This window comes from Ruditapes philippinarum, unplaced genomic scaffold, assembly GCF_026571515.1.
Source record: "Ruditapes philippinarum isolate M1 unplaced genomic scaffold, ASM2657151v2 ctg1533_1_1_1_1, whole genome shotgun sequence".
Taxonomy (NCBI): Eukaryota; Metazoa; Mollusca; class Bivalvia; order Venerida; family Veneridae; genus Ruditapes; species Ruditapes philippinarum.
The window spans coordinates 89,816-108,374 of record NW_026855187.1 but is presented as its reverse complement, the minus strand read 5'-3'; the positions used below and the strand labels follow the sequence as shown (position 1 = coordinate 108,374).

Genomic DNA, 18,559 nt, shown 5'->3' with positions numbered 1-18,559 from the left:
ATCTTTTTGTCCACAGCTTTTGATGAGCCTGGCAGTACCTGAAAAGACAATTTTCAAATAAAAGATAAATTTTCAAATAAAAGATGTATGAAAACATATCAAATAAAATATCACACTCATAAATTGTCAATTTAGTTTGGAAACAAGGAGATATAATCAAACTAAAAAGTTTGGAAACAAGGAGATAATCAAACTAAAAAAAACATAGATAAAGAAAATCGTGTTCTAATCCTTAAAATAATATTAAGCTGGAAAAAATCTCCAGACCTATTAAAAATTTGGGCATAGGTTCCCCTGCACAAGGCCATTTTTTAATTCAACCCCCAACCCTTGCCCAGACCACATGAAAGTTGGGGGAAGACAGAAGAAAAAGAGGGTGGGGTAATGTGCATTGTTTATTAACTACACAATGCACAACTAAACCTCTTTTCGTTGCTTACTCTAGATAGTGGCTAAACTACACAGAGAAATGATCTTACTTGGTCTAACATTCTTTTAGTGGTCCTCATCTTCAGCTCATCGTGATTAAGAAGCACCTTTTTTCTGTTCGATTTGTCTAGTTGATCGTTTTGGAACAGACTTCACAAAAGCCCACTGCATTTGGTTTCTTCAACCAAGCATCCCATTTTTCACCTTTAAAGTCCTTTTCCGCTAACCACTCCCACCTCCATTTGTTTTTTGCACCCTTTTTCAGATCGTTAGTATTAAAATCAGGCGGTTAACACTTCACTGTTGTTGTCATTGTATTTGTACATGTATTTTGACATCAAATGACTATGCAACAAACGATTTCATTGGCTGGTAAAAATAACGACGACCAATCAAATCTGATCTTGTATATTCTAGCTCAATTTTTCATCGGCAATCTCCGTAATGTAATTGTTTTGATTCGTATACAAACGGGTCTAAGATGGACAAATTTATTTTAAAATATATATCAAGCATTATCAAGCAATGTGCACACGCTAATTAATGAGGCATGCACACACACCCTTCCCGATTTCTCATCGGATTTACGTCATTCAGAAAAATGACCTCGGAGATCGCCGAAAACATGTATAATTTTAGAAATCATATTACGGGAGGTGATAGTTACATAAATACTAAATGTCATCCCTTAATACTTCACAAATAGTTAACAAAATACCTGTTACAACGAAGCACACCGATAATTGTATTCATCTTCACTTCTTTGTTTTGAAATACGAGTTTATGTTACAAAATTTCTCAATTTCCTTGTTCAAGGCCGCCATTTTGTCCTAATTCCGGTTTAGTTTAGTTTATAGGTCAGATTGATACATATGTTTTCTAAGACTCAGGACTGATTGATATCCATTATTTAATGATTTGAATTGTATGTTTATAATCAGAATGAAATATTATGTCATAAATCGTTCAGCAGATTCAGTAAGACCGGTGTACATAATGTTGAAATATATGATTTTTCCCGCAAACCGGAAGGAAGAATTTAAGAAATATCCGCACTGTAAATTAAACTTTTATCTTAATAAGCTATTTTTTGTGAAAAAAAATACAACATTTTTTGTTCACTTTCGTTTCTTTGTGCAATATCTTACAAATAAAATGTGCAAGTCAATGTCAAGAACCAAAATACATTGCATTTTATTTCGGAAATGACACAGTCTCCTTTCTGATGATGTTACGAAATTAAAGGAAGAGTCCATTATTAAATGGGGAAATCAACTACACTGTATCTCTGAAATTGGGGCTATTCTGATTGACTTTGTTTTGAATTAACATTCACATTCAACAAACTTTTCATCCTTCTTATGCTTTAAAAGAAAAATCTCCATAACAATGTCTGTTGAGACAAAAAATACAAGATACACTGTCTCAATTTATCCCTACAAAGAAAGTCTTGCAATAAAAAACCCTTTAACTCCCAAAATAGAGACCAATTTTCAACTTTAGACCATAATTTGAATATACTTTGTAGGAACTAACAAGCTAATGCCTTGTGAGAAATATCTAAGCTCTAGCCCTTTCCATTTTGATGTATAAGAACTTTTAAGTTTTTTCTTTTAGTTGCCATAGCAACCAGAGTTTACCATGGAAATGCATTCTTTGAACAATCTTGATAGAGCTTCATAAAATGAGTATTCCTGACAAGTTTCATTAATATTGGCCAAGTGGTATTGTAGAAGATGTCGTCTGAATAAAATGTGGACGGACGCCGGACACCGGACGCCATTTGGTTGGCCATCCTAAAAGCTCACCTGCACTTTGTGCAAGGTGAGCTAAAAAACGGACACTGAAACTTTGTTTCATGAACTTTGAACGGGATTTGAACCCTATACCACTCACATCCTAAACCGTTGCAATCTCAACCCCTTCACCCTCCCCCCCCCCCCCCCGAAACGATTATCAGGGCTGCCTCCTTCCTAGAACCGTCGCCAAGTGTATCCTAAGTCCTAGGAGATAAAACCAACTTTGTGTCTTATCCAAGATCGTTTCAAAAATCTTCATTCAAATACTGTAGATTATAAACAAATTCATATTCTCAAGAGAAAAATTCAGAAATACAATAACAGACCCTTCTATTCGCAATGTGTAAATGTCCATCATCAATTAAAGAGTCATAACATGGGAGTCAAAAGTTATGATATTTTCTTTGAAATGCAAAATTGTTTCAGTTTAAGTCTTAAGACTGTTTTCTGGCATAGCACTATCTGTGAAACGCAACCAGTAGTATATTTATATATAAAGTTATCAGTAAAAAACAAAAACCCAAATCCCTGTTATCAGTAGACGCAAACAATTAAATTCCTAATTTAGAATTTCCTTTAGGGTTTGTTATCATTAAGAAGAAAAAAAACAACAACAACAACAACAAAAAAACAACACACACACAAGAGTTGTCCGGTGAGACATAGCGCTCGCACTATTAAAAATACTGCTTTGGACTTTGGGCGATGATAGTCACTAACAAGAATGTTTATACCTCAAAGGTATAGAAATATGAGAGTGCGCTACGAAAAATTAACCAAAAATCTAAGTAGGAAAAAAAATAATAAAGTGCAAAATTATGTCAAATTCCGTAAAAGAGTTCTTTACTTGCCCGAAAAGTGGGACGATAATCACTAATAATAACACACAAAATTGCCCAAAGGTGTAGACGCTAGACAACGAATGAGGGTAGCTCTCCCTATTATATAAGTTTATAATTGCGTTTCCTGCGGGGGAAGTTTTTTTTATAATTTTCAAAGATATTTCATTTTACTGTTCAAAATAAATTTTAAAAAAAGTTATGTTCTATCAATAGAAGAAAGTCTTTGAATACCAGAGAGGGTCGATAGAAGAACATCCGTCTGTATCATACAGACGTTTGAGATTTCTCTTCCAAACGTCTTGGTGATAAAGACTACAATGCCCTATTTAATGTTTATTATTCCTTTTTCTTTTTTAAATTGCACTTGAATATTCTTTCATATACCCATTTGATACTACATTATGTGCATGACGTATAGATTTTATTAATTTATTTTAAATGTTTTTACAACGTTGATTAACCAATCAAGTACGATTTACAGATCATTTGCTCCTTCATGTGCTGAAAACAGGTCACGTGCTCCTCTATGCCTCAAAAAATAATCGCATACCAATACATTGCGGGCCTCATCCTGCAGAGCTAACAAGGGTCGAATTCATCATGTGGCACAACCTTTTGTCATGCAAACGTGAAGAAGTAAAACTCTTGACTGCATCAAGAATTTGTCACTGTAACTTTTTTAATAGAAGGCCGCATTATCTATCAATAATCCACCGATGTTTGTTCTTATTTTCTAGCAGAATATGTGTCTGCATCCAGAAATCGAAATTATAAATCACTTAATTGTAGGCCGATTAATTTATCACTATATTTATCACTAAACCATCGGGTTTTATGTTTTTATGTATATTTTTTCAACATTTTATATAGCATTATCAAGCATTGCATGCAATGCAAATGTTTGAATCGTAATATTTCACGAAAACGGACAGACATTTGCGGAAACCTTCCGAAGTGTGATTGTTACTAATCAATACTAAATTTCATATCATACATTCCCCCCCATTTTTAAAGACTAAATTTCCCTGTCTGTATTACCAAACTAAGGAAAATCGTTGTTAACTGTTATTCACAATTTTTGTCAGAATCGTGCTTCCTCTTTCACAATCTAAAGAAAAATAACACTTCACAATTTCAAGAAAAATTGTGCTCGTCTTAGACAATTTAAGAAGAAAAAAGGCACCGCCTTCCATTATTAAAGCAATAAGATTTTTTTCCAAACCATTTTATCTCATTTCTTACTCTTAACAAGGTTATAACAAATGGTACATAAAGGAGAAACTCCGAAAACTGTCCGCCGAGATCCGATTATTTTTTCACATAATGGACAGTTTGAGGAGTTTCTCTTACTTAAAACATGTTCTCTTTTGTCTTAATAATGAACAGTTGTATAAGTTCATGCATTCCATGCGAAAATTGAAAATAACTTTAATTTCTGTATAATATAGACTTATATAAACTAAGATAAAATACAGGAACACTTCTAGTAATTAAAAAAAACAACACACATTTGTTTGATATTGCTTATATCTTATCAATGTTTTTACGGCATTAGAAAGAGTACCAAAATACCGTTATCAAACAAATTGTTGAATTTTGTTAGAAAAAAATATTTGAAGATTTTTTTAACAAATTAACTTAAAATAATAGCGTTAGTTTTTACTTGGCAAGATTGTTTTGCCATTTTACCTGACGACAACATTTCAATTCAATTCAATTCAACGGCATGTTTGCTCGAAATCGTGACAATTTCCTACTCAATATTGGTTTTCCCAGGGTTAAAATTAGAAACCGCATTGCTTTCAAAATTATGAAAGCTTGACGATGAACGATGATTGGCTATGTGAAAGATCACAAGAAATAACTTCGTAATTGGCCAATGTTAGATCTAAAAGCGGTACGTTATTTAGAGCTATTTTTAATCAGATTGTTATGCAATTAACTGTCATGTGTACGTTACATTAAAAAATGATAAATGCATGCATTCTAGGCATTTGATATCATAGATAATTACACTGTTTTTGTGAAACTGGCATTTACAGGGAAAAACATGTTTGTTAAATAGCATGATTGTTTAGATAGTTAAGTATCTGAGTAAAATCACACACAAACTGATGTTAGAGTTTTCTTGTTTACAAACGGTCAGTTCAAATTGACAAGTAAAGAAAGAATTCAGTGCTACTAGGAATAAAAAAAAAACAACTAAAGCCCTAATATCAAATATCTCGTTCAAAAGATCGGAACCATTTGAGTAATTTTTTGAAGGATTTCTTATTGATAATTCTAGTATAGTTTCATCAAAATCTACCATAAATTTAAGAACCTAAAGTTTTTCTATTTTTAACTATGGTGGCCATCTTGTTCAGCAGACAGGAACCATTTAAGCAACTTTTGTAAAGGATTTTCTATAAATTATTCCTGTATAACTTCATCTAAATCCATCAAATAGGTAACATAAGGGAGGAGATATCGTTTTCTTCTAGTTGTAGCTTTGGCGGCCACCTTGTTCAGCAGACCGGAACCCATTAAGCCATTTTTGAAGTGGGCTTTTCGAGAATCATTCCGGTATAGTTTCTTTAAAATAAAGTCCACGTAATAGTTATATAGGAGGCAGTTTATTGTTTCCCCCCCCCTTTTTTTAGTCTGCCGCCATCTTGTTCATCAAATCGAACCAAATGGACATTTTTAAGGATTATTCGAAGATTATTGGTATTTCGGTAAAGTTTCATAAATATCCACCAAAAAGTTGCCTTAAAAGTAAGAGATATCGTTTAAAGGTCGTCTCTGCTTTTAGCTCTGCTGGCGATCTTGTTAAGCAGATCGGAACCAAATGGGAAATGTTTTAGGGACTATCCAAGGACCATTCCTGTATAGTCACTATTGGTGCAGGAGCTTAGGAGAAAAGATTGTTTATGTAAATGTAAAAATATTAACAACGGACGACAGATGTGTATTCGGCTGTGCTCAGGTGATCTAAAATAAAAAAAAAAACACAAACACACACAAAAAACTTATTAAGATGAAAGCACCTTCAAGGCTTCAATTTGGCCTTTAAAATATTTAAGTATATTTCTACCTGGTCAATTTTTCTCAAAAGCTAATGACATGGCTGCCAAAGAGTATAACACTCGATATATTTTGCTTGTCCACGAAATAATTTCCATTTAGGAGTAAAAGATCAATGACATTAAGACTGAAAAGTCTCGACAAAAGTTATTATCAAATAAAGAATTATTTTACAAGAATCAATCTTCGAAATAGGAAATTATTTTCGAAAGATAAATTGCATCTTCTTTCAGCCGATTGAAAACCTTTTGAAAAAGTAAGACAAACCTAACATAGGGGATTTGAATGACAGGATAACTTGAATTATATTTCATAGACACGACTTTAAACGTTTTTTTGTACGAGTTTCTTCCTATTTCTTTTAGGTTTCGTGAGGATTGATTTCAAACATACTTCTAGAAAAAAACACCCAACACAATAAAACTAAAATAGTAATTTCACTAGACGCATTAATGTACCCTTAAGAAACATAATAAGGCAGAAGTACAGTAATAATCCCAGTTAATCACATATTTCTTGGAAGAAATGTCTTATATACGGATTGAATTATTATCTTTTATTCAGGAAATAGACAAGAACAAGAAACACATATATTTTTTGTAAATGATTCAGTTTTATTTTCAGCTTTTGTAAAATTCAATAATAAAATAAATAATTGGACGGTTTTCTTTGATCTAATCACAGTTTTGCCAGACTTTAAACATATTAATCAACAAAACTATACCAAACTTTAGTGTAAATAAAATATTGTTATACTTATGAAAATATCGCATCTAAAATAAAAATGCACTAGAACACAAGATTAAAATTTCTCTTCATTTTTTGTTTCTCTCTTCATGTTTTATTCGTTTATAATTTAAAGAAATATCTAGAAAATGACTGTGTATTATACACTAGACAAAGCCAGTCGCTTACACAACACAAATAAGTCATTAGGTCCCTTGTAACACATATAATACAAATCACTTTCACAAAACACGAATAAAATCTTCATAATAAGCTCTCTTTGTTAATGATTATTTTTTCATAGTTAGCTCCCTTTGATAAGATAACAATAGTTCGTCTACTTTCAACCTTTTGAAGATGGTAACACTGAAAGAGAAAACGAGGCACGTAAGTATTTTATACTTAGATGTGGAACATGGCAATAATAAAAGAAAAACAGACAACTGAATGTTAAAATGACTCGGGACAGAAAATTTTGTTATTTCATTTTTGGGGTGATAGACCCACAAAAAGTAATTTGGTTATACGACGATTTTTTCTAGTTTAAATGGTAGAGAAAATAAATTCCCATGCTATAACAGGGTATATCTGCAGGGTATAGCAAGCAAGGCAACATAATTATTATTATCAACTAATTAAAGGGCCACATTCAAAATTTTCTTTTCGGGTGCAAAGAAACTAAAAAAGTTATTTTCGAGTAAAAACAAATTTGAATTAATAATCCCAACACTTACATGTTTAATATGATAACAATTTTATAACCTATGCACTTCCTATTGGCCGCCCCCTGAAATAGTAAAGGATAATAATCACTTAAAAATAAACCACATCTTACGTGGCACACAATGAAGTGACACGAACGCAGAAGTGAAGAAACATTCTCATACGTCTTAAGTAATATAAATTTGATGCATTATTCCTGTCAATGAAACATTTAAGAAAATCATCAATAGAAAACGTGGTGCTACACAATATTCAAAAGCTAGTGCATGTAGTGCTACCTTTTGATAAAAAAATGAACAATTGCAGATACAATCACCAACAACAATATAAAAGACTTATGTGCTAAATATAAATTTACAAATATGTTGGACTGGTAACATCTAAAATAAACAAATTCAGCAGCTATACAGCACCTTCAGCAGGCTTATCTTCCTTCTTTTCTTCAGTATTTTCAGCTTCTTGTGTTGCCTCTGTTTTCTGCTCAGTTGTTTCTTCTGCCTTAGGTTCTTCTGTTTTCGCCGGCTCTTCTTCCGTTTTTGCTGGCTCTTCTTCCGTTTTCGCTGGTTCCTCTTCCGTTTTAGCTGGTTCCTCTTCTGTTTTTGCTGGTTCCTCTTCAGTTTTAGCTGGTTCCTCTTCTGTTTTCGCTGGTTCCTCTTCAGTTTTAGCTGGTTCCTCTGCTTTTTGTTCCGTCTGAGCTGGTTCCTCAGTAGGCTTTGATTCTTTTGTGCAAAACAATTAAGTGTGATTGACAATCATAAGTATATAATCAAAAGAGATGTGTTACGGGTATAAAGACTATAAAACTACTGGATGAACGTTGACCATATCATTACATATCCGTTCAACTCTTTTTCAGACAGGTACCATACAGACTCCCTGCAGTTCACAGACATTTTACAAACCTGTTCATGACATGCAATCTCTGTATCTTAACAATTGACAGAACAAATCATCTTTGATACATTTCCAACTAAGTAAATGCAAAGAAGTCAATATCTCAGCTTCAAGATTAAAGCATCACTCACTATAATGCTAAACGATTATCTTAAATGAAAATATAAAGTTAAACATCTCTTTAAAATCATAACATCGACATTATCTGGTGCTATGTGCAATGCTTTACCCATAATTGCTAAAAAATGTTTTCTAATCTAATCACATGAGACTTTTCACTTTGTGTAGCCATAACCATGCAATAAAAAAGTCTTTACATGCAAAATAAGAAAATCATCAGTGTTTTGTATACCTTTTAAAAATGTACAATAATAATTATAATAATCTAATTACCTTCCTTCTCTTCTGCTTGTTCTGCAAAATAAAAACAAATATTTTCATCAAAATAAAGTATAATTTAAAAAAATAATTATAATTATAACATGTATAATATTTTTTTAAAGTTGTTAGTGCTCAAATACTTTGTGAAGGTATCTAACTCAGTGCGTTAAGGAAAAATGGTAAGGGATAAGTAGATGACTTGTTAAATTAAAGCAACACAATAAAGATAACAGTGAATGGGTGATCGTTTTACATGGCGCTTACTCATTAACTTTTAATGTATATTTATTTAACATTGATAACTGACATACAACATTCACGATTTAAAGGATGTTCACTGCTGATGTTTGCTACATTTTGCATATTTCATCAAACTTGCTAGTGTTTAAATGCATTTACATGTAAACATTGTATCATAGTTTTGGATATTTCTGTTGAAAATGTCAGAGTATTATTTACCCGCACTTAAAGAGGATACTCATTGATTGGCTCATTTTTTCTGGGGTTTACTTATTGTTACGACAGAGAAAAAGATAGCGATGGAAATATCAGATGCTCGTTCATTTGTTACTTTTTTCTGGGTTTTCATATTGTGACATCAGATGTTCGTTCATTTGTTACTTTTTTTGCTGGGCTTTCATATTGTGACAACAAGGAACATGTTTTTATGTTTGCCTATGATACAAAAGAGAAAGGACATCAAAACACCCTAGTATTTCGATGCTTTTTCTATTACTTCTGTTTTACAATATACACACACAATATATAAATTTGTGTCTAAAATCAATAATTTAAAAAAAATTTAACCATTTTTTTAAACATTTATAAACACAAGAGATGCAAATGTTCTTGCCGAACTGATTTAAATATATTAGACAACATTGTTTTGAGTTTGTGAATACCACATTTCTAGTTTCTAATATGCAGATCAAGGTAACCTCATGATACTTTTAAGTGATATCATTATGCTACCCTACTTTAATACGTTTTACATTACAACCTTCAGGTTTTGTTTCAGGTTGCTGTTCCTCTTGCGTTTGTGGTTCAGGACTTTTTGCTTTCTCTTCTGTTGTTTCAGCTTGCTGTTCACCCTGTCCTTCTGTTTGTTGTTCAGGTGCTGCTTCGGACTCTTTTTGCTCTTCAGTTTTTTCTTGCGTTTCACCTGTGATGTTAGGATTGTGAAATTTTCGTGCAATATGTAGGTTCTCATGATGGTTAACAAAATTTCTGCTACTCTTTCCTTACTCATTTCAATTAATTAATTTTAATGCTTAAAAGTGAAGCAATGTGTTAACAAAGGGTTAAATAAAAAAGTGAGAGTAGTAACAATGGTGAATTTTGAGGAACAAATTGTGATTATGGAAACAGTACATAAAATTTGAAGACAATACCTGATAACTATTAAATACCAGATTGCCAAAAATACATGCATTTTCGCTACGAAAATAAAGGGCTTAAAAGTCGATGGTAAAACAGTTGATATTATTATATTAACTTCATTAAAATTTACTTAAAGATATGCAATGCTCATCTGTAAGTAAAATATCTAAATCGTACTTTCAAAAAAAATTTCATAGAGACATGTTCAAAGAGCTATCAAATTGTTTTGTTGTACACATCCACAGAGCAAATTGTATTATATAATAATGAAAGCAATGACTCGGAAGATATTAATTAATTGAATAATAATTAAAATATGGAAGATTTGTTGTTTTTGTTCATATTTGTGACAACTTACTTTCACTGGGCTGCTGTGGGGTTTGATCTGAAACAAACAGAATATAAAACTTAAAACTAAGAAAAAATAGATGTCATCTGTTTTTTTGCATGTAAAATATAATTTTATTTCATACAGTGAACACCAGATGGAAAATCAAATAAGTGGCTAAGCCACACGACAAAATAAAACTGCTTGTGTTCACGAGAGAGGTATAATTAAATCATGCATAGTCAAATATATCAACTCTATTTATTTCGTACTATTTAAGTGAATTTAGCAAAATTTTACTGATTGTGCAATGTAACGTCACACGCTCTTCTTCATAAGGCCATTAAATAGTAAAGAAAAAAAGTTCCTTTAATAATTATGTAGATATTCTCGAAGTATGTTTTAATTTAACATGAAGGGTTTGAATTCCAATAAACATGTATTACATTTCCCTAATGGGATTGGCGACTATTTTCTTAAACATTTACATTAATTTCTGATTTATGTTTTACATCTGCATTCAAATACAGTTCGGTTACAAAAACGGTTACATTATATTTTGCTATTTAACATTCGTGCTTAATTGTTAAACCGTGTGACTTTTCTTCTTATATACTATAAAACCATTTTAAATACAATTCCGCTATAGTGACACTATATTTTGGTATTTCATATTCGTGCTTTATTGTTTAAACGAGTGACTTTTCTTCTTTTTACTATAAAAACATTTCAAATACAATTCCGCTACAGTGACATTATATTTTGGTATTTCATATTCGTGCTTTATTGTTAAACCGTGTGACTTTTCTTCTTATATACTATAATACAGTTTATTCTCCACAATGACACATAGTAATGTCATTAAAATTAATCATCTTGAATGAACTCCCAATTTTCCTAAACGTTTAAATATAAAATGAAAATATGTTACCTTCGGCGGGTTTTTCTTCTTTTTTAGCTGGAAATTAAAGAAAAAAAAAGAAGATATATATTTCACTTTTAATGACAGTTAATGCCTCAATTTTCTAAGATTGATTTGTCTTTAAGATGTAATTTTCAACGTTTATCTATACTAACCAACATATGTAAAAAATATATTAAATGCACTTGTAAAAGAAATCGTGATTCCCTAATTGACATATCACTCATTGCAAATAAGATTCATTAACTGTGGAAAAAAATGTTTTATTCAACATGTGAGTGCTTTTAATCAACATGTCCTTTAAAGATCTGCTTGCTACTGGTTAGAGGGTGTGATAAACTGCGACACAAGTGGAACATAAACAACTGTTAGGTCCCAATTATCTCAATGAAAATGCAATATTTATCATATTCTGTAACTGTAAACAAATATGTTGATGCTTTGAGAAATATTCTGTCTGAAAGAGTAGCTTTTGAAGTTTTCTGAATATAGAAGCAGATAAAAAAGTTATGACTTTTTTTTGAAGTATAGATGAGAACTAACTATGGTGTCTTTTAGAGCTTTTATCACACACCCGTGCTGCTTTTGCGACTCCAATAATATGTACAGCAGTGCATATATTTTGACCTTACGTCATTTGCGTTATACAAACATGACGTAAAGACGCGCTACAATACATGCACATCAAAGAAAACGTGATTCTTTTTCACAGTTCCTATTTTGGGTATGTGATAAATATAGAATATTAAATTAGTGTCAATTCAATACTAAATTTATTGAACTTGTTGAATAAAACAATATTATGCTAGCCAGAGACTCGCATAATATGGTTTAATTTAACTCATTCAATAAACTTAGTATTGAACTAACACTCATGCATCTTTTACATACTAGTTATTTAAACACCAGCATGCACTTTTAGTTCAAAACAAGAACAAAAAGTATTTAAATTTAGATAAATTGGAAAATTAATTCTAGCACCAAGTACAGGTCTAAGAAACCCTGAACCATCCTTAAATCTAAAACTATCCGTTGGTTTAGCAAAAAAAATAAAATTATAAATATGAAACAAATACATGAAACAAATTTATAAGTAAGTAAAGAAATGAAGTACATTAAAGTAATAAAATATCTAAGTGATTTCATGTCAATTGCCAATAAAACTTTTAAAATTGAACATAAGAAGTATCTAAATGGATATGAAATGATAGATATTATGGGATCGAAAGCATCTTATAATTTTAGACAATAAAGAAACGATAGTTCGGAACCCAATCATCAAATAAATACAGAGAAGAGAAGAAAATACAGAAAACAAGAAATGTTCTGTTACATTTTGGCTTATACCAATACAGAATGAAATAAATACAGAATAAATAATAATAAAGCAGCAGAAAAAAAAAACACAAAAAGGTACATTGTCAGGTATATCTAGATTAATATACGAGTACATGGGAATTTTTATATCTTTTTCACTACCTTCATCGGGAGATTCACTTTGTTCTTGATTTTCTGCCTTAGTGTCGGTTTCCGTTTCTATAAGTTGAAGTTAAAATAACTCATTTAATGAGGAAAAACATTTGAATAATGCTAATCTTAAGACGCGGAAGGGCAAGTTGTGAGCAATGTATTAAAACATGATTCTATTAGCATAAATCTTGCTTTACATGTACAAGCAAATAAAGCAATTCTTATGAATATATTAAACTTATGTTTTATAAGGAAATTCGATAAAGAGTAATTAAACTTTTTCATTTTTAATTATGTATAGTTTTAAAGATACAAGGCAATTTCATCTGTGAATTTCACCTAGAAATGCCGACTCAAATGATAATTAGACGTCTGACAAAAATTTTCCTATAAAGAATAAAAGGTGTTTTAACTGACGTGCGTAGACGATATAATTTCATATTTCAAGTGCCTGGAAATTTAAAACATTCAAGAATGCATTTAACTTGTTCAATCATGACAATTCCAAATATCTGATTACTTAGTTAATACTGACGTTTAAAAATTTTGGTGATTTATTGCGCTAAATTGTCACATTTAGTTTATATGTTCAACCCATATAAATTCAACAGAAATCATGCGAAACTTCATCATTTTAGCTATTTATACATAAGATCATTTTAATTTTGCATTATTTCCTGAAAATTGAGATATCAATATTAATGATATCTATAATATCACAATCGAAATACTTAAATTTGAAAAGAACCATTGTAACTAGGTTCATGCACCTTAAAAGTTTTGTGATGTGAAACTTTAAAATGTCCGAAACAAATCTATAATATAAACCATGCAAACAGTTTTAATCATCGAATGTGGCTGTCTCTATAAAGTACAAAAATAAGAAACCCTAGAATAACAAATGTTTTCTTGCGTTGTTTTTAATGAACATGAAACATCATTATGATATGATACACTTGTATGATTGAGCTAGACGTTCTACAACTTTGATCCCGTTAACATAAATCCTACAACGAGCAAACAACATAGCTTCTAACCCCATATATATTATCTATATTACCTTCCTTGATAGATTTTCCCTTTGATTTCTTTACTTTCTTATCAAAATTTTTTACTGACAAAAGAAAATTACAGACATTTCTGATGTAAAATCACACAGAACAATGCAATCAACAGTTCAACGAAGGCTTCTCCCCCGCCCATTTAAAACATAGTCACTTAAAATAATTGAGTCACAACCACCAAAACCATGTCACATTGTCAGGTCAAGAGTCCAAAAGATGTCTCGAATATATAAAACATCTTCTGTCATAAAACTTACATGTACAGACTCAATCAAACAGAGTCTGCAATTTTCATGTTATTTTGCTGTTGCGTCCAAGGGATCACTTTTTTCCAGATATTTACGTAAGTAGAAGTACAATTTAGATGTTTTGTAGGCTCTTTGTAGTTTTACACTACATTTAAGTTTGAACATAGTAGAAAGCGTGCAAACACTTTCATCAGTTATCAAATAGACAACACGTCAATAGATAACATTTAACAACAAGTTTTCAATAAAAATCCGAACATTCTAAAATATCATGCTAGAAATAAAAGATACCGACTTGATTATGTTAAGTGGTTCAGTATTAGTTTCTCGACAAGGAAGAAAGACAAAACTAAAATTCATCCATCATCAACCTCTCAATTTCAATATTTTGTTTACAAATAATTCAGCCAAAGCTAAAATCCAATAAAACATTTAGTGTGATAGGGGATTGTCCCTAGAAAGTCATTACCACTAATGAAACAGCAACATGTAAAAAATGAACGGACATCTTAATCACCAAACAATTACACCATTACTCTATTGCTAATTCAATTAAAACAAAATTTCAACTCCTTAAGCATTTATAAATTATGATTTATAACTTTGAAAATAATTAGAAAGATTTAAAAGAAATAATTAAAACATTTTAATAGACATTTAAAATAAATTTCAACCAAACAAATAAAGAAAAAGGTTAAAAAGGAACACACATTGTTGTAAAAAAATCTAGCACAGATCCTCATGCAAATTAAAATTGTACTTCTGTAAGGAAAGCAATATCAGAGATTTTTTTTGGAAAAAAATATTATTCATTAACTGACTATATGTTCGAGTCAAACGGTGGATGCAATCGACAGTGTAAATGTAAAGAAACATTTAAATGCGCATTTTATTACACACAGAGCTTTATATAGACTATGGTTTTTGGAAAACAAATAAGGAAAGTACTTCTGATAAAACTCAAAGTAAAAAAATGCATAAATTGCTTTTTTTTTTATCTAAACTCCGATTATGGTTCCAATGAAATGAATTATTTCTAAATGCCTTTGACGAAATCTATGCTTTTTGATTATTTATGGTACATTATTTATAAACATAGCACTTTAAAGCCATTAAAGTGAGTGATTTACTTTGCAAAAACTCTCGATAACTGTCTCTCTGTCTCTTAAACATAGAAAAACTCACAAAACAGAAACTTATTGTACTAAGAATCGGGAAATAAATAAAACTTCATGCCTTGAACCATAGTAAACACAGGAGAAAAAACACTAATTATTTTATTCATTGCTGCCAAGCGAAAAAACGATAAATGAATAACTGCAAACGAAAGAGGATCTGAAAGCAAGGAAAGATAAAATTAGATATAGGTCAGAATTACAATTCACTTTTCTGAAACACCTAGATAACGAGCATTTCAGGAACTAAACTATCAAACTATTGAAGACGGAGTTGTCTTTTCTGAAAGATAGATTGGAGATATTTCAGCAATGCAATAATCAAGAAAAGATAGAAGCAGCCAGAATTTTAATATTGGGCCTTCATCAAACTATTGATTTAACATAAGATTATACGCTGCCCAATCAAAGGGCCAACTTAGATTATGGCCCAATATTATCTTGCTGACATGTACAAGGTGCTGGTAACCAAACCAACTGTGAAAGGGGAAATAGGTGCCTGTATACAATAAAGGTTATTAATATAAACATGGTGAAAAAGAGCAACCTGACATGTATATACAATTAAATACTGAATAAAGTTGTTTTGTAAATAAGTGGTACACACTTATTTGGTCGCATCTCGTCTTAACCGTTTGAATTAAGGATGATAGACAAATGAACATTATTTGTCTCATTTGACTCAATGCCCAAGATCAATTATCATAAAAAGATTTCAGCTCGACCGAGATTCAAGCCAGCATCCCATGTTTAACAAAATCGATGTATTCCCTTTAAAGCTAATTAAGTGGTCCGAGTAGATGTGCCGACAAACTTCTCTCACTAATGACACATTAGGTAAAGTAAAGGCAAACTAGGTTTAGTTTTCAAAATTCACGAAATAGTACGCAAATATAATTTTGTCTTATGCAAGTTTAATATTAGCGAAGGAAAACAACAAAAAACAAATGCTAGAAAAACACGTTCCGGAGCTTTATAAATGTCATAGCAATTTATTACTAAAATAACCTAATATTGTAACGATTTCAATTCAGAATTCATTATTTCGAAGTATGTAAAGAAAAACATATGTTTTATATTTAAGAAATAATATATCCCAAACAGTGATTTTATCGCTCAATAACATCACTGTTTGGAGTTCGGATGCGCGGAATTATATCACGAGGGCGTAGCCCGAGTGATATAATGATGCGCATCCGAACGACAAACAGTGATGTTATCAAGCGATAAAATCACTGGTTTTGGATATATTATTTCGATTCTAACACGACATCAACAAATAAATGTTGCCATACTTGATAGTTAAGAAAAATTGCGCCTGGTTTGTTTCCGTACTTATTTTCAGCGCGTCGGATTTTTAGTGGTTACGCCACGTGTATAATGATTACGTCACATGTCTAAATATAGAACGTCAAACTGTGCATCTGTTGCATAATAACACACACTTTCTGTTCTTCTATGTTTAATAGGGAAAATTGCGGGTCGTGTTAGAATTGGCATTTTATTAATGGCAAATACTAAGCAATAAACAAGTTAAGATTTAAGATAGCTATTGTTTAGCATAATAGTTCGTGAACTTAGCGTGAGGGATATTCAACCTTTTTATTATCCCAGTCAAACCGAGTCTGCGATTTTCATGTAATTTTGTTGTGATTAATGCTTCCGAGGGATCACCTTCTTCCAGACTTTTAGTAGTCACTCTAAAATGTTAATTCACAAATTTAATCAAACAAAAATGATATAAAATTGTCCTGTTATTTATAACGAATACAAAAAGTCAACAATCTACAGTCAGGTTGCTCTATGTTTTGCATATATTTGAAGGTTAATATTATAAAAGAAGTAACCTGTTTTGTCATATTCAGGGGCAGGTTCATACGTGGTTTCTTGGTGTTCTGCTATAGCCACTGTTTTAGATAAAAAATTAGTTTTAAATATAAAGCAAACAAATCGTTACGTTACATCTGCCAAAAAGGTTAAAGAAACGCAATAAATGAATAGTGAATTCATAATTTAACGTAACTTAGTTGTTTTATTATAAGTTTTTTTTTCGGGCATAAGGTATTTTTAATTTTTGTCTCAATATCAAAAGGAAAATCAAAAGAAAATCATAAAGTATTTCATCTCCTAAATACATAGAAGTACCAGCTACACTCATTTATTTTTCCTGCTTTTTTTAGTGTTTTGTTTTTGCAGCTACCATTTTTTTTGTAAATTGTCCATACAAAAACGGTGGGAAAGAATGAAGACTTCAGACAAAATTTTACTTTCATGCCATGTTGTATTACAATGTATTATTATTACAATAATAATATAATATTGTAATATCAAAGAAAAAAAGGTATTTGCAAAATGGGAAAAAAGGATCCGTAAAGAACTTCGAAAACTGCAAAATTTAAAATGCTACTATAGCCTGTTCTCATAGACAGCACTGGAAAGTGCAAATTATCGTCCATGCTCTCTAGCAACGGCTAATTCAAAATTTAACATATGTGAAGTCTTGCGAAGAGGACATGAAATATATATAAAATTGTGTAGCATAATTATACATTCTACACTAGTGCATTCAGGTCGCATACTAGTAATCAAGGAGAGAAGAAAATATACAAATAATGAATAAGCTGTACCAGTTGCTTTGAAATCTCACATGAACTTTGTTTGCATTTGTATTATGAATCACGTATTTCATTAAATGTAATGCAGTGTGGCGGCTGACTGTTGTTGTTTTAAGAGTCCAATGTTTCTTGTTAGTTTTTAACTGACAATGTCGTTGATTTACATTTTGTATGCACGCATGGTTTACCAAAATAGACACGACTTTCAGATTTATAGTCAGAAACAGTTGTGAAGCCTTCAAATTGGAGTGAAGGCTAAATAAATATACATAGCTTGTAATAAAATAATAGATTACTAATATCAAAGCGAGGATTATGATTAAGAATATGCTGTATAAGTTAGTATAAACCTTCTTCTTGGTCAGGATCAATAGATGGAACATCTGCTATTGGGTGTGCAGGAACATCTAATAGACAAGCACATCAAAAGCGAAATATTAGTGAGTGGCAAACTGAAGGTAAATACTTATTACCATGATGAATAATATGAAAGATAA

General features: G+C 31.2%; 1 protein-coding gene across 21 annotated transcripts in view; it reads right to left on the bottom strand.

Moving 5' to 3' along the window:
- Positions 1-6,729: 6,729 nt before the first annotated feature.
- LOC132742393 (thioredoxin domain-containing protein 3 homolog) overlaps positions 6,730-18,559 on the bottom strand; it is a 62,567-nt gene continuing 50,737 nt past the window's right edge. For 12 of the 21 annotated variants that reach the window (XM_060730783.1, XM_060730789.1, XM_060730791.1 and 9 more), the window contains 9 exons: positions 17,295-17,354; positions 12,970-13,026; positions 11,500-11,526; positions 10,599-10,625; positions 9,861-10,022; positions 8,873-8,893; positions 7,999-8,304; positions 7,597-7,649; positions 6,730-7,228 (listed from right to left, as the gene is read on the bottom strand). In XM_060730783.1, coding sequence (XP_060586766.1) covers positions 7,636-7,649; positions 7,999-8,304; positions 8,873-8,893; positions 9,861-10,022; positions 10,599-10,625; positions 11,500-11,526; positions 12,970-13,026; positions 17,295-17,354 — 674 coding nt within the window. In that variant the 3' untranslated portion in view covers positions 6,730-7,228; positions 7,597-7,635. The remainder of the gene's footprint in view (positions 7,229-7,596; positions 7,650-7,998; positions 8,305-8,872; positions 8,894-9,860; positions 10,023-10,598; positions 10,626-11,499; positions 11,527-12,969; positions 13,027-17,294; positions 17,355-18,559) is intronic. The other 9 variants (XM_060730802.1, XM_060730799.1, XM_060730794.1 and 6 more) reach the window with 9 other exon arrangements.